The sequence below is a fragment of the Halichoeres trimaculatus genome, unplaced genomic scaffold, assembly GCF_033239565.1.
Source record: "Halichoeres trimaculatus isolate MK-OKI-2021-1 unplaced genomic scaffold, fHalTri1.1 fHalTri1_scaffold_1, whole genome shotgun sequence".
NCBI lineage: Eukaryota > Metazoa > Chordata > Actinopteri > Labriformes > Labridae > Halichoeres > Halichoeres trimaculatus.
In genome coordinates this window covers 37,945,869-37,967,634 of record NW_027437179.1, presented here as the reverse complement: position 1 = coordinate 37,967,634, position 21,766 = coordinate 37,945,869, and the positions used below count along the sequence as shown (strand labels likewise).

Below are 21,766 nucleotides of genomic sequence, written 5' to 3'. Positions count from 1 at the left end.
GTCTAAATTTATTATTTTGAGTTTATTTATATTACTTAATATTTATTTTTACTTACATGTTTATTATTATCACTTTTAATATTATTTATACTTTTTTTCCCGTTATTTATCTGTATTTTATTGTATATGTCCTCGAAGTTGAGCTTTTCTGTCTATTACAAACATTACGGTAAAGAAGTAAAGTGATGACGTAGCAGCACACCTCCAGCTTGGAAGGACACCAGCCGGCCGAGGAGGCACGAGCACCAAGGACGGGCCGACCAGACTGGCTCCTCCAGCCGCAGCGGCGGACGCAGACTCTCGGTCCGGCGAATCGTTAACCCCCGTTGTGCTACGGTGTCTGCAGGGGTCATTCTCATTGGTAGGACTCTTAATTTTCTTTATTATTTTAGAAAATGACTCAAACGTTTTTCTGTGAGGGACGCGTCTTGAAAGAAGCGGATTATGTTTAAATTTTCAGTGTCGCATGAACTCATTCAACCCGCACTGAGGCATGCATCGTTCCCCTCGTTGAGATGCGGTTTAAAAATATAGAGTCCTTATCCAAGTGGATTTTTTTTCACCATAACAGATGATGTGGCAGCTGCTTTCTCTTCATCCTTTGCTCCCTTGCTTGCATCCTTCTCTATGTTACCAAGGGAACATGAAGCCATATTAAGCGTGATTGTAGAAAAAGCCTGTTTGGAGATGACACTATGCATGTTCCTGTTTTTTTCAGAGCTCCAACATGTCAAGCCCAACGATGGACAACGGCTCTACAAACTCAGGAGAAGCCAAGAAATCAGACATGAGAATGAATGAGAAGAAATGCTGTAAGTAAAGATCTGGACTTTGTCTCATGCTTCACTGCTTTAATAGCCTCCAGGTGCTCTGGTTGTAACATGACACCGTGTATTGGTCACGCTGAATTGTCCTTCTCTCTGGGACTTTGCAGCTCATTTCATTAATGCACAACCTGAAAAGTCAGACGTTAGAAAGTGAAGGTGGGTGTGACACCTTCTGAGTCTCACACGTCTTAAGAAGATTGCTTTTAGTTCCCAGGGATATTTGTGTCTGAAGAGACACTTATTTTTGTCCAGCGGCAGCACACAAGGCCTACTTTGTAGATTGTCTTAATCCTGCAAAGACAGCAGCAAAAGGCAGCATCTCCACTGCTATTGAAAAAAAAAATTGTCACATATTTTCAGTAGATTTATGATTTGTGTTTTACTTTTATATAACCGTTAAGTGGTGCTTTAATTTTCTTAAAGCATGCTGGTGATATGGTGGCCTGTAAAGGTCAAACAGCAACATGCAAAAACATATACCAAGCATTTTATCAATCAAAACATAGAAAAATATTTTTTTGTGCTTGTCTGAGAAAATCAACATAGAGCTGTAGGTTCATTCTTTGTATGTGATGTTTACGTCTGTGTCCTGTGTAGCCTGGGCCTCCTACATGACCAACTCTCCAACAGTGATCGTGATGATCGGTCTGCCCGCAAGAGGGAAGACCTACATGTCAAAGAAACTCACAAGATACCTCAACTGGATCGGAGTCCCAACTAAAGGTACGAGACAAGCAAGAGTAATTTAATCTCACCTAATAATCAACTGGTGCACAGAAACTTTTTATGCATGTTAAACAAATTAAGATTGAAATTAATCAGTTCAGAGCAGGGACGGAGCTAGGATTTCAATTTTGGGTGGGCCTTAAATTACAAAACTATTACTGTATGGATATAGATTTATTAGAATATGATAGAACAGAACAGAATAGAATAGAATATTCTTTGTTGATCCCCCACCGGGGAAATTTTCTTAATAAATAAATATAATAAATGATTCTAAGAAGATACAAAATTAGAAATTTTAAAAGAAATTACAAAAGTAGAAAAAATATGACTATTTACATAACAAGTGTGCATCATTGTAGTTCCTAAAATCTTTATTGAAAACTTTTGATGATGTAATCCTGTTTTGATCTCTAAATAAAGTTTAATCTTCTTCTGATTTATTCTCTATTTATTCTCTGGATTTTTTACTTTTACTATGTGTGTGTTTTAAAGCAGGTTTTTTTGCTTTTTGATCCTTTCATATTTTGATAAAATTTTAGTGTATCAGATGGCTATAGTTCACAATGCAATATTAACATTAACCACAGTTAAATAAAAGTCATAAACATACTGTCTTTCCCAACATCATTCTCTAGTCCTACCGGTTTAATATGAGGCTGAATGATTCATAACTTTTTAAAAAGCTAAAAATTGTAAAACTTGGCTCATTTTATAAAGACAGGGCATCTAACAGTAACAAACCAAGCATAAAGTGACAAAATTTTATAATATTCATCTTTAAAAACCAATTTTTGAAAAAGGAAAAAAAAAAAAAAAAGTTTTTTTTAAAGAAAAGTTTGAGGTGGACCTGCCAGGAAGTGGGTGGGCGTGGGACCGTTGATGCCACCCATGACACCACCCCTGGTTCACAGTATCTATAAATACAGAAATCATGACAGTTAAAGTAGAGAAAAATCCAAAGCACAAACTTCAAATCATAGTTGTGACGAGCTTTATGGTGGCCATACAATGCAAAAAAAAAAAAATGTAAAAGGAAAAAGGAAAAAAATAGACAGGAAGGAATAAAGCTCCTCCTTTCGGTCATAAAAACAGATAATGCTTACTAGTCACCTACAGGTACCTACCTTTTCTGTTTTCTTTTAATTGTGTGTATCCTTTTGTTCGTCAGTTTTCTTTTTTGTGTTTTCTTTTTTGTGTTTTCTTTTTTGTTATTGGATTATCTATTATTGAATTCTCACTTTGTCCTTTTTGCTTATGACTTTTTGTTTTTGGTCATGTTTGCACTTCAAGGCTACCGTACATCTTGTCTTCAAGTCTCCTTTGTAATAATAAGCGTCAAAAAAAAAAAAAAAAAACTTTAATTTGAAACTTTCAAAAACATGTTTCAAAGTGTGAAGTGTTTCCATCAAAACAAAGAAGAGTAGCAGAAGTAAAACAACAAAATAAGATGTCATCCATTTTTAGAAATCAATGTAAACAAAAAATATTAATAAGTGAAAAAATACAACCAAGCAATCAGTCAAAAAAGTTCCAGACAGTAAATTAACAAGTCTTAAAAAAGAGTTTTAAAACATTTAGATTAATGTTGGTGCTTTTTATCCATAAGTTAAGTGCTTGGTCTGTCTGCCAAACTTCCCTGTGAGGAAGAGGATGACATTTCCCATGAGCACCATCATCCACTGTGGGAAAGAAGTGGCTCCTACTGAAGTGTTTGTTCTTATTTATAGAAGCAAATTCATAAACACAAATCTTTAACTTCTTTTTATTCAAGACAATCTCATTTTTCTTTTTGGGCCATGAGGAAGCATGAGGATAAGACTGAGACTGTTTCAAAACCAGTTAAAACTCCTCACAGTGCTTTTACACAGTGTTAGATAAATGTTTTGATTTTAATTTTATCTCACTGAAGTTAAAGCAGACCACTAAAACCACGATGAGAGCCTTGCAGACCTTTTAAATACTTAAAATACTTTCCTTTGATGATTTAAATGCTCTTTTTATTGACATGTGCTGCAGCTTCAGCCTCACATGACGGTGCAGAGGGTGCCGCAGGTCAGAGTATCTCAGCATAAGAGACTAAATTTAGATTAAGTTGAGTTGTTTTGGTATGTTTGATATGTTATATTGACAGTGCTCTTCCAGTTAGAGCACATTGTTAACCTGATTTGTTCCTGTTGCAGTGTTTAACTTGGGCGTGTACCGCAGAGAGGCCGTCAGAGCCTATAAATCCTACGATTTCTTCCGTCATGACAACGAGGAGGCCATGAAAATAAGGAAGTAAGTCCCACACACACACAGATGCGTATATTATCCTTCTTTAACCACATTAAAGGAGGCTGAAGTATCTCTGCTGTCTGAGTCTAACATTTCCCTGAGTCGACATCAGGCTGTTTGATATTCTGCAGTCTGCGCTGCTGCATCGGTGACTAAGCTGTTTCTGAGCCAACAGTCGATACTCAGGGGTGCTCAGCAAACTGCTCATACCACCTTAAACTGGCTCTAATCTGTGTTTGATTTGCACACAGACACACGTTGTAATGAAATCACCTCCCAGCTCAGACAGCAACTCGTTAATATCCAGATTATCTGTCAGTCACTGTTAATTATCAGGAAAAATGCTGATGAAGAATAGGACCGTCTCTCTCCTCGTGGTCTTATCTCAGTCAGAGTCGTTCAAACAGGATTTCATGGGCTCCTTTGCTGTCATGAAAGTGTGACAAGCTCCTGACAGCATCCCCATGCTGAAATGTGACCCAGATATTAAACAAGCTGCTGCTGTCACTCTGCAGCCTGACTCCATGGTGCATTTGTTTCTAACATGGGTCAAGTTGCAGCTGTAAGAAAATCTGAGCATACAAAGTCAGAAGGGAGGAAGTAATTTGAGATTTTGTGTAATCACATTTTTGGATGAGTGGTAGATTTCAGAGAAGAATTTTAAAGTTCATCACCTTTGTACTTCCCTCCACCACCAACTCCCCCCAGCCTTACCATCATGCCCACTGAGAGCTGAAGTAAATAACACTGATTATCTCTTTATGACTGCAAACAAACATTTAGTCCTTGAAGCTGATGTGTTTAAAGAAGGGAAAATTACTAAATTTAAGAACAAAGACAATCAAGTCAGAGCATTTCTCTCCTTATTGTCTCCATAGCTACTAGAGCTCAAACTGCTGAAAAAGCTAATGCTAGTGTTTATGGACACATTCTGTAAAAATGTACAGTACATTGCAGTTTGAGGTGTAAGAGGCTGCATTTGTAGATGGTGGCATGCTAACTCTTGGAGCACACCAGTGGTGTGACAGAAGGGGGGGCAGAGGGGGCAATCAACCCCCCCTTAATTTTATAATTCAATTTCATTTCATTTCATTTAATAATTTAATTCAATTTAATTCAATTTCATTTAATTTAATTTATTGAATTGTATTGAATTGTATTGAATTTAATTTAATTTAATTTAATTTAATTTAATTTTAATCTTAATTAATTTTATTTTATTTTATTATTATTTTAATTCAATTCAAATTTAATTCAATTTTATTTGATTTATTTTTTGTTTTATTTTGATTTAATTTAATTAGGTTAATTTATTTATTTTGATTCAATTCAATTCAATTCAATTCAATCTAAACCAATTTAATTCAATTCAATTTAATTTAATTTAATTTAATTTAATTTAATTTAATTTAATTTAATTTAATCCAATCCAATTCAATTTAATTTGATATATAAAGAAACCATGTATAATATTTAACATAAATGTCACCATTTGATGCTTTGTAGCATGGTTAGCTTACAGCTAATTTTCATCCGCAGTCCCTTGGCATGGCCCAATAGTTGAAATACACACACCAGTGACCTTTTGGGCACTAAAACATGTGCTGAAGTGCACTCTTTGGAGCCACAATGTGCATCAAGTGCCCGCTTGAGTCCAAACACCGCCCCCTCTTTGGAGCCAAAATGCCTACTAGAATGCCTTCTTTGGGGGCCAATAGGTGTGCTTAACTGCCCTCGAAAACACAGAATTTAGTCCCCTTTTCAGTGGTGATAATGCGGCCTATGTGCCTTTTTTATTGCCCCTGCCCTCCAAAATGTCTGTGCACACCAGTGAAGCACACTTTCTACCAATCTAGCTAGCGAGCTAGGTAGCTAGCCAGCCTATCCAATCTGTACCAAACTGTATTGATCTAAACTGGACTGCTTGGTGGAAACGGGGCTTTACCATAGACTGTAATTAATTAATGGAAGTAGTCTCCCCGTCGTCAGCAGTGTGTTTCTGAAACTGACTTTTGAAGCATATCAGCTATTGTGGCCATATTGAAAGCGACAGGGGCTTCTATAGCTAAACTGAACAGTTTGAAGAAAATACACCCCCTGTACAGTGTGTGCCAACAGTGGAATTAGCGACTCAGACACGGGACATTATTTGAACCAGGCTGTAAATAGGTTAATTTCTGAAGTGAAAAACAGCTTTTTTTGAATTGGTGTGTTTGTGACTCCCGGTACTTCTGGAGCCAGCCTCAAGTGGACTCTCGAAACAGCAGATTTTAGCACTTCTGCATTGTCTCATATTCTGAGACTGGAAACTGCTGCTCGGGCTTTACTGACCACTGCAGCAGAGCTCATGCTCACAGGTGCAGCCTAACAGGAAGGGTTCATGAGAAGCCATGGCAGAATGAGGTGTTTGGCATTGACAGAGAAGATTTGGCAAATTTTTCATCACACGAATGCATGCTTCTTACAAATGTGGCTCAGTTTAAAGGGAAATAATCAGGTTTTACAACACTAAAATGGGAGGGCTTAGCATTAACAGACGAAGATGAATGTTTCAGAAAAGCCCTGGGGTTGAGTTCTGGGAATAGCTGGGAATGAAGAAACAGTCATTTTATGAAAAAAAGGGTCGGTTTTATCACCTCTTATTCCTTTTTGTTTAGTGAATGTATCAACACTTTTTGACAAAAAATACAACTGGACTTCTTTAGACAAGCATTCAGCCACAGCTAGCTTCTTAACTTCAATAAATGCACTTAATTCAGTATTTTAAGATGCGACCTTGTACTGTCTGGCTGTGGTATGTTGTTTAAGTTTTGCTAAGTATTTGAGCTCAGACTTAAAGAAGAGATAGATTTTTTTTTTATAATATCACACACTTGTAAATATAACTTGTGAAAATAAAAAGCCAAAAGTATAACAGGAACTTTTTTAGACAGCTCAAGAGAGCAGGAAAAGGATTAAATGAGTTTTACACACATTCAACAACCCAAGATGTTTGAGATACCTCCAATCAAAACTTTTTTTTTCTTCACTCAGTGTCTTCTCTCGTCTCTCGTCTTCAGGCGCTGCGCTCTTGTAGCTCTGCAGGATGTGAAGGCATACCTAACAAACGAGGGAGGTCAGATCGCGGTGAGTCCATCTGTCACTTCGTCCTCCGTGTCTTGGCGTTGGCTAATATCCAAAAGATTTAAAACATCCAGAACGGGAACACATCTGGCACAGGGACAACTTAATCCTGGACTGTCCTACAAACGTTTTATTATCATTCACCCACACGAACATGACAGATATTCGTCTTTGTCTGCTCCTGTTTTAGGTTTTCGATGCGACAAATACAACGAGGGAACGGCGAGACCTTATTTTAGGGTTTGTGAAGGAAAATGCATTCAAGGTACTTTTGATACAGAGACTCTGATGTGGAAACTGGTTGATGAAGAGATGTGACTTTAGCTTTGAGGACAGCCTTTCTTAAACTCTGACCCTCTGCCCTCTTTCCGACAGGTGTTCTTTGTGGAGTCGGTGTGTGACGACCCAGAGGTCATTGCTGCTAATATTCTGGTATGAACTTATGTCACCGCCTGTGACTTCTTGTGGGGGTCAGACCTGGCATCTATTAATATTCACAGCATCTACCGTGTTGTGTAAGAACTTTTCCTCTCGCTCACACCGTCTGGATGACTGATTACCTGTGACAGGAGGTGAAAGTGTCCAGTCCTGATTATCCCGAGAGCCACAGAGAGAGGGTGATGGACGACTTCCTGAAACGAATCGAATGCTACAAGGTGACATATCAACCGCTGGATCCTGACGATTACGACAAGTAAGGACTGAGAAACTCTGCTGATGTGATTTATTCCACTTTCTAAGATTTTACAATCAGACTTTCTCTGTCGTGTTTCGCAGCTGTTGACTTGAGGCCAATTCTATGAAGCAAGTTAAACACACCCGTGCTACCTTTTGGTTATCAAGCGCCACTAATCCTGACAAAGGAGATTGTGCAAAATGGTCACACAAAGCTGCTTATCAAGCTGATAACTCAGCCCAAACTTTCTAGCACGGTCTTTTGGAGGGGAGAGTGTTGGTGGCGTGTGACCAGAGACAAAACTGAAGTCTGTCAGAAAAATTTCACAAACTCTGAGAAAACTATGATATCAGAAAAGTTATTCAGTTGGTCTTTCTTCACCTTGTGTCTCCATCAGGTTACGTGTTGGAACAAAACTGAAATAGGATTTTAAAAAAAGGACATTCTGTCTTGAAGATAAATGTCACAACAAAGCGATTTAAAACACAAGCAAGAATTTAGACTGAAGGAAAGTCAACAAGAGCTGAGTCTTAGACCTTCTGACTCATTCTACCCTGAGGACAAAGAGGAGAAGGGTCAGATTAAGTGCTTAAATCTTCCCTGAACAGATGAGTCTTCAGACATCTCTTAAAGTAGAAAGTGAATCTGCAGATCGTATAGTGTTAGGTAATTCATTCCACCATTTGGGAACAATAGTAGAGAAGAGTCTGGCTAGTGATTTGGAGCCACGCTGGGCTGGGAGCACCAGGCGTCTTTCACAAGCAGAGCGTAGTGGGTGAGAGAGAGTGTAGACCTGGATGAGGGACCCTCCAGTTGATTGGAGCTGCTACTGGAAGCCAGTGAGGAGAGATTAACTGCGCGGTGACGTGCAGTTTTGGGCTGGTTAAAGACCAGATGAGCTGCTGCATTCTGGGTAATCTGCAGAGGCCTGCTAGGAGGGAGTTGCAGTCGTCGATGCTTAATATCACAAGGGCCTGAACCAGAAGCTGCGTGGCTCATTGTGTCAGGTAGGATCTGATCCTTCTGATGAGGGCGTACCAAAGAGATCCAGCAATCGAGGCTACGTGAGCCTTAAAGGTCAGCTGGTCATTGATCATGACACTCAGATTTCTGGCAGAGTTTGTGGCACAAGTTGATTGGAATCAAGCAGGACATTGATCTGTGATTGAAATGAGGAACAAGCAGAAAAGACAATGAGCTCAGTTTTGGACAGATTTAGCTAAAAACAATGTTTTTGACCTTCCGTGTACCATTTTGTCCCCCCATTGAAATAACAGCCTGAGTCATTTTTGACAAAAATTAGATTTTGGCTTCTCTTATTAATGCTCGTCATCTCTGGTAAAATCTCTTAAAGCTTTAGCTAAAAGGATCACGCTCTTTATGCCTTATAGGACAATTTTATTTCTAGCCTAAGTCAAAATTTTGGATTGTTTAGGATAAGATGTGTGACTTGGGCAATTTACCAATTTACCTGCTGCATCAAAAAGAAACTGAAACTTAAGTGCGGAAGAAGCTGAAAACATGATTCTTGAATCAGTTTCAACTGGTGAGTGATTAGGTTCACTTTCATAAAGGCTACACTGCAAAAACTGAAATCTTATCAAGTGTTTTTGTCTTATTTTCAGTAGAAAATTACTTTTTAGACTCAATATGAGCCAAATTCACATGACCAATCCAGAAAAATGTCTTGTTGAAAGTTATGTAAGGACAAAAATGAGGTCTGGATTGCTCGTAACCAGTAAAAAAATCTGCCAGTGGAACAAGATAAAAGTTATTTGTATTAAGACATTGTTCTAATCTCAAGGAAATTTTCAAGCAATTTTTTCTTGTTCCATTGGCAGATTTTTTTTTCTGGTTACAAGCGATTCAGACCTCATTTTTGTACTCTGATAACTTGAAACAAGACATTTTTCTGGATTGATAAGTTGAAAGTGGCTCATATCGAGTATAAAAAGACAATTTTTACTTAAAAAAAGACAAAAACACTTGATAAGATTTCAGTTTTTTGCAGTGTAGGGTATGATATTGTGTAGTAATTTAGTTTAAATTTCTCAATTTATAGTTTCACTACAAACTTAGCTACTTCTAGCTAGCTACCTGTTCGTGGCTAGCCTACTTTTTTCTCTAATCAAACATAAATGAGCACAAGGCAGTAACACCCCTCAAAGTTTTAAAATTAAAGAAATGTTTTTGCTTTTTGGTAGGAAATGTATGACTTTGCCAACTCAGCGTATAGTTGGTCTGACATTTGTTCAGTTTAGGTTGTTATTCACATTTTGAGTTAGCTTTGTGGAATTAAAGGACATTTATTGGTCAGGTTTCAAAAATGTGTCAAAACTGGATGTTGGAAATGGGTCAGGTTGAATAAAAAAGCCCAGCAAAAAAGACCTGGAGAAGTGAGGAGAAGGACAGGTTTGATTTACCTGACATTTGTTGGATTAAACTCAGGGTAATTTTAGTTTTGAGTTTGCACTGTGGGGTGAAAGGGCAGTTTAAGCCGGGTTTAAAGTTGCCTAAGTCAGACTGGAATGTTCTCTGCATATCAACAGTCATCCACTGTGAAGGCATCTTTAAATTGAATGATTAATAGAAATCATATGCTCTGTATTTGGTAAAGTTTTTTGTGTTTTCCCATAAACTTGAAAAATGCCTTGGACTATTGTTTTAATAGGGTGACAATTTGTTGAAATTTAGTTGCAGTTCCTAGAATCAAACACTAGATGGCAGCAGTAAACAACAGTTTGATCACTCCAAACATCTCCCACAGGGATCTTTCCTTCATCAAAGTGATGAACGTGGGCCGGCGTTTCCTGGTGAACCGCGTCCAGGACTACATCCAGAGTAAGATCGTCTACTACCTCATGAACATCCACGTCCACTCCCACTCCATCTACCTGTGTCGGCACGGGGAGAGCAACCACAACGTGGAGGGCCGCATCGGAGGAGACTCTGAGCTGTCTCCTCGAGGGAAGCAAGTACGGTGTTTCATTTCTGTCCCTCTATGAACTGTAAAGTATTCTGGAAACCTGGTTTACAGCTCTCACAGGGATGAGTCATGACCTTTATCTCATTAACTGACTCTTTGTCCCATTTTAGATTGGTAGAGTATGAAGAGAGGGAGTAATTTCTGTCTCTTACTCATTCCAGTTTTCTCACGCCCTGAGAGATTTCATCGAGCAGCACAAACTGTCAGACCTGAAGGTTTGGACGAGTCAGCTGAGGCGAACCATCCAGACCGCGGAGGAGCTCGGCGTTCCTTATGAACAGTGGAAGATACTCAACGAGATAGACGCTGTCAGTACTCTTTTTGTTGAATGTTGTGCAGCCTACAGTTTATTCAGATTTTGTGTTTAGTTAAGTTTATTTGGGTCACTTTAAACATAAAAACTCATATGCACAATGAAATGAATATGAACAAATGTTGAGTTAATGCTGTTCATGCATTAACACCAAACAGTCAACAACAACAAAACAAAAACAAAACATTTATATAGAATAAGATAAACATAACTAAATACTCATTAGTCATACATAGACTCTTTGTCAATCCAAAATCTCAGACATGATATGATTTCACACCCATTTCTGAACTTTGCAGTCATCTTTTGTTTGAATCATTTCTTAAACCTACCATATGTTTGACATTCTTTCATTTCTGTGTCTAATCTATTCCACAGACTAACTCCATACTCTGAAACACATCTTTAACATTTGTTCTGCTCTTTGTTTTTGCAAACATACAACTTCCTCTCAGTTCATACTCACACTTTCTCATCTTGAAATAACCGTGGACACAATCTGGTCTACTTTGACGTCAGTGAAGCTAGTCTTAAATCCACAAGCTCACCAAATTTTGGATCTGTAGATCAGAGAACTTCAACTCAGGTTTTCTTTCCAACCAAAAGCTCCACCAGCTGATTTCACTGATTAGTCCCTTCTCTCTGCTTGAAGGTGAGGTAATCAATGAAATCAGCTGGTGGAATTTTTGGTTGGAAAGAAAACGTGCAGCCTCTTGGCCCTCCAGGGTAGGAATTGGAGATCCCTGCTCTAAATTTATAAATAAATTGTGTTTTTGTTCTTGATAATCAGCTCAGTTTATAAGCTTGATTGCTTTCTTTTGAAGCTAAATTTGTGATTGTTTTGTAAGTTATTTCCAAAACTTCTGCACACACTGCAAAAAAACTGTATTTTTATCAAGTGATTGTGTCTTATTTTCACTAGAAAGTGTCTTTTTAGACTTCATATGAGCTACATTCACCTGACCAGTCTCGAAAAATGTCTTATTTCAAGTTATTTAAAAATAAACATTAGGTATGAATTGTTTGTAACAAGTTAAAACAAATCTGCCAATGAAACAAGAGAAAAGTGACTTGTATTAAAACATTATTTTAGTTCCAAGCAAATATTTCTAGTTCCAATGGCAGAATTTTTCTTTACTTGTTACAAGCAATTCAGACCTCATTTTAGTCTTTAATAACTTGAAATAATACATTTTTCTGGACTGATAAGTTAGATGTGGCTTATATTGAGAATAAAAAGACAATTTTTGCTTCGAAAAAGACGAAAACACTTGATAAGATTTCTGTTTTTTTGCAGTGCAGAAGAAATGTACACTGCAAAAAACTGAAATCTTATCAAGTGTTTTTGTCTTATTTTCAGTAGGAAATGTCTTTTTAGACTTAATATGAGCCACATTCACCTGATCAGTCCAGAAAAATGTCTGGTTTGAAGTTATTTAAAGATAAAAATGAGGTCTGGTTTGTTTGTAATAAGTTAAACAAAATCTACCAGTGGAATAGGAGAAAAATTACTGGTATTAAGACATTATTCTAATTTCAAGCAAATTTTCAAGCAAATTTTTCTTTTTCCATTGGCTTTTTTCCTGGACTGACCAGGTGAATGTGGTTTATACAAAGTAAAACAAGACCATTTTTACTTAAAATAAGACAAAAACACTTGATAAGATTTCAGTTTTGCAGTGTAGTACAGCAATTGACACTGATATTTTGGTTTAAATGCAATTTACATGAGATTTCCAGCAGTTTGTGATCTATAATAACGCCTAAAAGTTTATTATGCACAGTTAAAGATGAGTGGTATATAAATCCTTCATTTTTTTTGTCCAGGGTGTGTGTGAGGAGATGACCTATGAGATGATCCAAAATACATTTCCAGAGGAGTTTGCTTTGAGGGACCAGGACAAATACCACTATCGCTACCCTGGAGGAGAGGTGAGCTGACACGTCCCTCTGTCTCTTCTGATTTTGATAACTCAGCTCAGATTACTGCGCCTTAACCACAGACGCCAGTACGCAGTTAGAGCATCAACTTTGAAACGTCTCTCCTTCTTGTTCTCAGTCGTACCAGGACCTTGTTCAGCGTCTGGAGCCGGTTATCATGGAGTTAGAGAGGCAGGGGAACGTGCTGGTCATCTGTCACCAAGCTGTGATGCGCTGTCTGCTGGCGTACTTCCTGGACAAGAGTGCTGGTCTGGTTAACACAGATGCACATCAACGTTTACAAAACATTAATACTTACTGGTTAATAACAGGAAATAAGAATTCTGTCTCTCCTTCCTCCCACAGAGGATCTACCGTACATGAAATGCCCGCTCCACACAGTCCTGAAGCTGACTCCTGTAGCATACGGTATGTGTTGTGTTCACTGTGATACTGTCATTTTCTCAAAGTATAAATTTAATTAGACTGTGTTTTGTTTTCTTTCAGGCTGTAAAGTGGAGATGTTTTATCTGAATGTGGAGGCAGTGAACACACATCGAGACCGGCCTTTTGTAAGTTGCTCTGAATCCAGCTCAGGAGCCTCAGTTTGAGCATTTTTTAATTAAACCTGAGCAGGTTCCTTTGTGCAAATTATTGTGTTAAATTATTTTAATGATTGAAAGTGAAGATCAGACATCTGGTCTGAAGTCTAAGAGAGTCTTTGTCTTGTTTGTTGTGTCTGCTCGTTGTAATCAGACTTCATCCCCCTGTATGAGAGGCCTTGCTTTCCTCCTTATGTCCCCTTTCTGTTTCCGTACCTCTTGTCTGTTAACTGTATTATCCAGTCTGGCTTTGGCTGTGTGATGATGAATGATGACTCAGTTGTTAATGTAATAATGTTCATAAATGGAGGTCATGGCTGATAATGCTACCTTGCTTGGCTAAGCTAATAATCACTGTCTCTCTGGATGCATCCCTGAACATAAAGCAAACACTTTGATGGATAATTATGGACTGTTAAATCAGACCGTCCTGCATCACTCTGCCTGCCCTGCTTGTGTTAAGATGTAAACTTTTCAAATCACCATTTTGACAACAGAAACCCAGGAGGTATACAGCATATAATTGAAAAGGCTGAGCTGTGGGAAAGTGACACAGCATCCACCTCAGACGTGTCAGTCTGGATCATGCTGCCCGCTCATTATTTGTCATAAAATCCAAAAATTACCACTCGGACAGCAGCAGACAGTGCTCTAAACAACTCTACCACCAACAGGTCCAGGAGGGCTCCATTTAGCTGATAGCTCACCCAGCAGACTGTAGCTATGCTTCTGTGCTTCTAGCTCTTTGATTCTTTCTGCGCAGCAGGATTTTTGTGTTGTTGTCTCGTTTTGCTAAGCTTACAGCCTGCTGCTCCAAGGACAGGAAAGTTAAAGGGACTGTGAGGAGGATCTGTGTGAATTAGAATGCAGTAACATCTTTTAGCCCAGAGTCTCACACACACTGCTGTGAGGACAACTTTTTATTAGATACATTGCAACGAGGCAGGTTTTTGTCAACGGCTATGTAGTGCTGCTGTTTAAAACGTGACAACAAGCAAACTTTGACAGTTTGTACCGTACTTTAGCTTTAAACGCTTGTTTTAGCCTTTGTCAGTGTTTTGGTCTTTAGCCCCTTATTTTAGCCTTTAGCCTGTGTTTCAGCCTTATGCTTGTGTCTAAGACTTAAGCTCGTGTTTTAGCCTTTGCTTGTGTCTCAGCCTTTAGATTTTGTTTAAGCTCTTAGCCAATGTTTTAGCATTTGGCTCATGTTTTAGCCATTAGCTTGTATTTTAGCCCCTAGGCCATGGTTTAGCCTGTGTTTTAGCCTTTAGCCTGTGTTTTAGCCTTTGGCTTTTGTCTGATACTTTAAGTTGTGTTTTAGCCCTTGGCCCATGTTTTAGCATTTGGCTCTTGTTTAAGCCTTTAGCTTGTGTTTCAGTCTTTAGCCCATGTTTTAGCCTTAAACTTGTGTTTTAGCCTTTATCATAGGTTTTAGCCTTTAGCTTGTAGTTTTGCCTTAAGCTCCTGTATTAGCCCCTAGCCCATGTTTAAGTCTCTGGCTTGTGTTTTAGCTTTTGGCTCATGTGCTGGTCTTTTGCCCATGTTTTAGCCCTTAGCCAATGTTTTAGCCCTTAGCTTTTGTGTTAGCCCCTAGCCAATCTTTTAGCCTTTGGCTCATTTTTTTGACCTTCTGTGTGTTAGCCCTTAGCTTATGTGTTAGCCTTTAGCTCCTGTTTTAGCTTTTAGCTCATGTTTTAGCTTTTAGCTCATGTTTTAGTCTTTAGCCTATGTTTTAGCCAAGGGCTAAAACATAGGCTAAGCCCTTTTCTCGTGCTCTATCTCTCTCCTGTTCATCTTTCTTCTGCTCTTCTGTCCTTTTTCTGACAGTTAGGCTTCAGTGTCCACCATCATTACAAAATTAATCACAGAAATTGTTGTCAGAAGAGAAAAACACAGATTTCTCTTCTCTACAAAATTTGGTCAGCTGGTGTGGTGTTGTGGCAGAGACATTAAATTAAATCATTCCAGTCCAAGCATTTTGAAGTAACTTGTAACTTCTAATATTGGCGCAGATAATCTTTTTTTTCAGTGTAGATTGCAATCAGGCATATATCTAGAAGTGAAACTTTTTTGAGATCACTCAGAAACTCCTCACAGCCCCTTGAAGACACAAAGGTGTCTTGCCCCCAAAAATGACAGTCATCATTGATTACCATGTTGCGCTTTAGACATGTGCCAGTTTGTTAGACCTCCGGCTTCTGCTGTTTGTGTTAGCCTTGCAGTGTTTTATTACATTTTGATGACTAGCTTTGTGTGTGTTATGCTCAACGATGTGGTTCTCCCCTGACTCTGTGGATCCCTTTAGAGCTGACAGCCAGTTTGCTTGTCTGTGTCTGGTCAGGTGTCCCTCCCTGGGTGTTGAATACCCCCTTTAACACATCTCCCATAACATTTGCGGTATTTCATCTTCTACCAGGGTAAAATCCCGAAGGAATCTGCTCTCATTCACCGGCGGAATAGTTACACCCCCTTGTCCAGTCACGACCAGGTCAAGCGTCCCAGACTCTACAGCGCAGGCAACCAACCCTGGCTCCCGCTCGCGCCCACCCCGTCGGCTCTGATGCCAGAGGAACGGCAAAGCCAAGTTAGTGTCAGAGTTCCAGGCTCCCCTTCTGAATCAGTCACTGTCGGGTCTAAATCAATCACCTCCCTCCATAGTTGTTACCCTCTGTGTGGCATCAGTGTGGATCCTTTTTGATGATTTAGTGTTTGTGTTGAAGAAATCACACACTTAGACTCCATCCCTGCCTGTCTACCTGTTTAATCTCTCCTCCTTCCTCTCGTAGGGCATGTTTGATCCTGAATGGGTTCTTGTCTTCTGTTAACGTTTGCCTTAAACCTGTCACCAAATATTTGTCTGCACGACTTCTGCTCCATCTCTGGGCTGTCTCCGGCTTGAATATGCAGAGCAGCATGCCTGATTTTTACAGAGGAAACTCTTCATGAGTTCACCTTTGAGGAAAACAAAAGACACACAAACATTCAAGACATGTTGTGCAAAGAATTGGCATTTATAACCTTCATGACGACAGAGCTGGTTCCATTTTTAAGGAGACGTAGCAATCGGACAAAATTTACTCAACAAAATTTTAACTTTAAACGAAACAAGAAAGTATAAATGCATATTCATATTTGTACATGTTGTTGGTATTTGTTGGCCTTGCCTTAAAGGGTATGTTGCTTCAGCCCTTCTCCACATTTCTATCTCTTTCTCCTTCTCTCCCCACTTTCTCCAACCCGTCTTACAGCCTCGGATAGGAAGCAGTTGTCTGTGAGTATTTTGGAGTCACATGCTCATGTAGTCAGCCCATCATTTTCTCTCCTATTTACTTCACCTCATGTCACTGTAACCCCGTGTCCATAAGGTATTTTACTCTTTCAGTTTCTCTAATCTTTCATCACTTGTACACTTTTATTGAAGTGAAAGCTGACGAAGGTTTCTGTTTCATGTCTGCGGCCTTATCGGGAACACGTTATCACATACTGTTGGGTTGTTAGATAAACGGCTGCAGCAACTGACACTTTTATAACTGCATCTATAAGGTCCCTATATAGTTTTGATTTTAAAAAATGTGAGTTAAATGTTAGTGTAGGGGAGACCAGGTATGGTTGTAACATTGGGAGAGTTGTAACACCGCCAATTCCAGGGATAAGATGTTGATAAGATGATGCAAAATGTGATGCATTTTTCCATGCTAATTTCAATCCACTATGCTAATACAGCTAGCTAAACACATGCTGGCATTGATTTTAATAATGTTACAGATTAGGCAGTGGAGTTTAATATGGATCATTGATGTCTTCATGAAATGGTAGTAACATGTTTTGGTCCAAAAAGCCAATAAATCAAGCACAGCAGCATTGTTTCCAGGCTCTCATAGCCCCTCTGTTCAGAACGCTCTGATTTAGTGGGCGTGACCTTCATATGTAAATGAGCCACCGCTGATACCGCCCCGCTCTCCTGCGTCACTGAGAGCGGCGCCACGAGCTCTGAGTGCACAGTGTTTAGAAAACAACGAAGCTCATTTACCGTAACATTACAGGCTAGATCAACAGGCTAACTGCAGCTAAAGTTAGCATCCTGACGCTAACACAGGGACAGGGGGACACTGAGGAAAAGCTCTTACATCTGCTCCACAGCACACAGCATTTAAAATACTCACATTTCCAGGGTCCCAGGTTGGTTGGCGGATGGTTGGTAATGCGCCTGGATTCAGGACCAGTCTATTCGCTAGCCCTCTGTTGGACTGTCCAAAGTTGGAAAAGCAGTCAACTTTAGCCACTTGGTATTGTATCCTTCCGAGATGGGAAGTTTGTGCATGGAACTATGTGGCTGTTTACAGCCAAAAACAAAGCAGAGTGGGCGGGGAGGGGGTTCAGGGGGATCTGCTCCAGTGGACCAATCAGGTCAGACTTGCTTCTGATTGGTCAAAAAGGGAATCGCTGATGTCGGCAAATCCCCAAAATCCAAACAGCTCGTTTTAGGTCAGGATTTTACATTCACAAGCACTACTAAGTACAGGTTTTATCATTAAATATCACATTTTGTGGGCTGGGAGGAAAGACAAAGACCCACAAATTTTACGGAAAGACTTAATAAAGTGATTTTTGCATAATATGGGACCTTTAAAGTGCTTTAAAGCTCAAATGAAATAAAATCACTCTAGGCAAAATAAAATCATTGCATAAAATCACATCATAAAACATTAAAAATGATTAATTAAACTAAAAGAGGAAAGTGCAGATAAAATACTTTCAGTTGTTGTATGATAAGCTAAACAGAACTGTTTTCAGCCGGGATTTGAACATAGTCAGAGTTGAGGCCTGCCTCACATCTTCTGGAAGACTGTTCCAGATTTTGAGGGCATAAAACTGGAATGCAGCCTCACCGTGTTTAGTCCTGACTCTGGGCACCAGCAGGAGACCCCTCCCTGAGGTTCTCAGAGACCGAGTTGGTTCCATTAGAGCAGCAGCGTTCTGGATGTACTGACTCTGGTCTTACAGCTTGTTTTGAGAGTCCAGTGAGCAGGCCGTTACATTAATCTAACCTGCTAGAGACAAACACATGGATCAGTCTCTGTAAGCCAGGTTTAGACACTATTCCAGGGGTGGCCAACCTGTGGCTTGCGAGCTACATGCGGCTCTTTACCTTTCGGTGTGCGGCTCTTTGATCCATTCCTTATTGTTATGAGTAGTGGTGTGCCAATCAATCTAAATTATTGATATATTGATGTTGTGATCAGTATTGATCAATACTTGGGTGATGACATTGGTACTTAAGTTTCAGTTTCTTTTCTCCACTTGCACAAGTGCTCTTAGCTATCTAGATAGATAGATGGATGAAACTTTGTCTCTTCTGCCATAAAAACAGAAACTTGTCTTAGACACGTCTCCAAGTACAAATTGAAGCACACTTACAAACACACTTCAAAATTTGGAGGTGTATTGATTTTCATCTTACCTCCTTTTGTTTATGTGCGAGAGGAAGTGTGTTTTTTGTGGCTCTTGGTAGTACCACGGTAATTTTTGTGGCTCTTGGTCTGTGACTGGTTGGCCACTCCTGCACTATTCCTTTAATCCTGGCAATGTTTTATGGTTTGGAAAAAAGCTGTGATGTTATTGATTTGATGTTACTGTTAAAGTTCAGGTCTGAGTCCAATATCACCCCTACATTTCTAACCTGGTTACTCACATTTAGAGAGAGAGAGAGTCTGAAGATGACTGATAACCCTTTCCCTTTGTTTCTGTGAGCCACAGGCAACGGTTTCAGTTTTATCTGAGTTCAGCTGAGGGAAATTGTTCTGCATCCACATACTGATCTGTTCGACGCAGCGACAGAGTGAATCTACAGGCCCATGTTTGTATGCAATCATTGACACGTAGATCTGAGTGTCATCAGCATAGCTGTGGTAGGACACATTTTAGCTGCGGATTCGCTGACTTCATGGAAGCATGTACAAGTTGAACAACAGGGGTCCAAGGATTGAACCCTGTGGAACCCCACAGGTCAGGGCCATTTGGTCTGGGACACAGTAACCAATTTCAACAAAGAAAGTCCTACCCTGGGGATGGCTGTAACAAAGGACCACCGTGTATTTGATATCACCTGGTGAGGTCTGTGATGCAGAGGTGTGAGTTGGTGCCATTTGTAGTAAACACATGTGGGAACTTTGCATTAAAGTTTGAGTTGAAGGTTCTGCAGCAAAAAGTGTTACAACCATACCCTGTCTCCCCTATATTTTATATGACTTTGATAAAAGAGTAGAAGTCATGCATTTGTTGAAATATGTTAAAAATATTCTGAAACAGAAGACTCAGGTGTTTTCTCACACTCTGCTTCAAAAACCCAAAACTCCAGGGTCCACTGGGAGACTATTATTGTCTTTACAAGGATTTACTGCTTTGGGAGATTAATTTGTGAATCTCTGACATTTTCTCAAAGGAGTCCCTGTGCGAAGGAATCGACTTTGACAGCCCCGAAGAAACTAGTGGCTGTGTCCGCTTCTGAGTGAAGATGGGAAGACTCCCATCGTCAAGGCACAAAATATATTCAGGCTTGAATCAAAAGATGGAAATTCTTCAAGAGGCGATCCAGATGAAATCAAAGAAGAGTATCTTTCAGAAAGCGAGGTCATTTACCGGTCATATCTATCATAACCTCTGTGTCTAACTGTACTCTGCATGCTCAGGCTTTGAACTGGAACTTTACCAATACTATCATGAAGTCTTCTGCATGTGCACCAGAATAGATCAGTCAATCCAGACATTATACTGTGCTTCAAAACTGGCAACTAATCCTAATCTTCTGTAGTACAAATGCCTTACAGAATTTAAAGATCTCGCTCGTCTGTCTCTGCCTCTGAATGTAAGAAGTTATGCATCACTTTAATAAAAACCAAGCAGAGCTAATGCAAACACAACTTAGTATAAAGTAGATGCTGTAAAATTACTTTTATAACCTATTGTCAATAATCTGTGTGTTTGTAATTCTTGTCTATAAGCTATCACTTTTTATTTAATCTGATTTGGTTTGGAGCCAAGAGATTATACTCACAGCGTGTCATGTCTTTCCAGTTTTGGATGCAGTTTATGTCTTTTATGTTATAAAAAAGTTGACATACTGTTAATAGAAAATATTGCTTCCTTTTCTGCAGTATCACAAATCTTTTTTTTCCCTTGATAACATGAAATCCTTCTTGTGTAACAAAACATGAAATGTAAATCATTATAAGTCTTGTAAGTCAACAGTTGTTAAAAATACTTCATGAAATGTCTTTACTCCTTTCATTGTCCCCACATCAGTGTTTCCTAAGAACAACATGTATGTATTTCCTTTCAACCGACTGTGGTACGAGTTACATTTCATGGCTACCTGTAGAGTTTGACTGTTGATAAGTTATTGCCCTGCTCAAAGCAGCCGACCTGTGCCTTTTCAGCAGACAGTGAAAGAGACTTTTGAAGTGACATGATTTTTTTTTCTACAAATGTAGGAGACACTTGAATCTATCACACGTGGAATGAAGAAATCAATTTGAAAGTTTTGTGTTTTCAAGTTGTGACCATCATATGTCTGTTCCTTGTTAAATACACAAATAAAAGTATCAAAAATGCATAAAGATCAAAGTTTGCTTTGCAAAGTGTATTTTTGGGGTTAGTTTTTAGAACAAGGTCTGAGGAAAGAGTAAAACAGACTAAGGAGGCAGATTGGTATTTAGAAGGATGTGATGGCTCTACCTTTCACAACTATTATTATTATTATTATTATTATTATTATTATTATTATTATTATTATTATTAGATCCCCCTTGTTTTTTTTCTTGTTTTGTTTTGTTTTGTTTTGTTACAACAGCAATAAAAACAAAGTTCAAAATGAACCAATAAAATTAGAAAATAGTAAAAACAGCTAAATAAATAAATAAATGAATAAATTTACACTATTTTCAATTCAGGAATAGATTAAGTAAAGAAAAATAAAAAATTTAAAAAAAAGTACAACACGGAATAAAAACAAGACGTGCAACTGACTGTATAGTTTGATTGCTGGAAGCATTAAAGATGACAAATTACTTTGGTTACTTTTATTGTTTCTTTGAGGGGAACAAGACCTTAGCCAAGGTCAGACAAGTAGGCAATTCAAATAACTGTGAAAATATTAAATCAATGCAAATCAGCTTTTAGAGAGCTGGTTAAAAAAAAATCTGCAAATTTCATTCTTTTCATTGAAAAGAAATTATAATTTGTTCATGAACACTAGGTTGTTGCAGAAAAAAATCAAATCACGAATGAATAAGAGCAACATAATCTTTTCAGGAACAA

General features: G+C 38.8%; 1 protein-coding gene across 3 annotated transcripts; it reads left to right on the top strand.

Annotated features, from left to right (window-relative positions):
• The first annotated feature begins 227 nt into the window (after positions 1-227).
• On the top strand, positions 228-21,064 carry pfkfb2b (6-phosphofructo-2-kinase/fructose-2,6-biphosphatase 2b). Of its 3 annotated transcripts, XM_074670562.1 has the most exons (17): positions 228-361; positions 719-812; positions 1,425-1,550; positions 3,737-3,833; positions 6,890-6,956; positions 7,144-7,218; positions 7,329-7,385; positions 7,523-7,647; positions 10,397-10,604; positions 10,777-10,923; positions 12,756-12,860; positions 12,988-13,117; positions 13,215-13,277; positions 13,356-13,420; positions 15,867-16,034; positions 16,699-16,721; positions 19,893-21,064. In XM_074670562.1, exons 2-17 carry the CDS (start codon positions 728-730, stop codon positions 19,960-19,962), a joined length of 1,611 nt encoding a protein of 536 aa, XP_074526663.1. In that variant the 5' UTR covers positions 228-361; positions 719-727; the 3' UTR covers positions 19,963-21,064. The 3 variants fall into 3 exon arrangements, with proteins under 3 accessions (XP_074526663.1, XP_074526681.1, XP_074526672.1); XM_074670580.1 differs by lacking the exon at positions 15,867-16,034; XM_074670571.1 differs by lacking the exon at positions 16,699-16,721.
• The last annotated feature ends 702 nt before the right edge of the window (positions 21,065-21,766 follow it).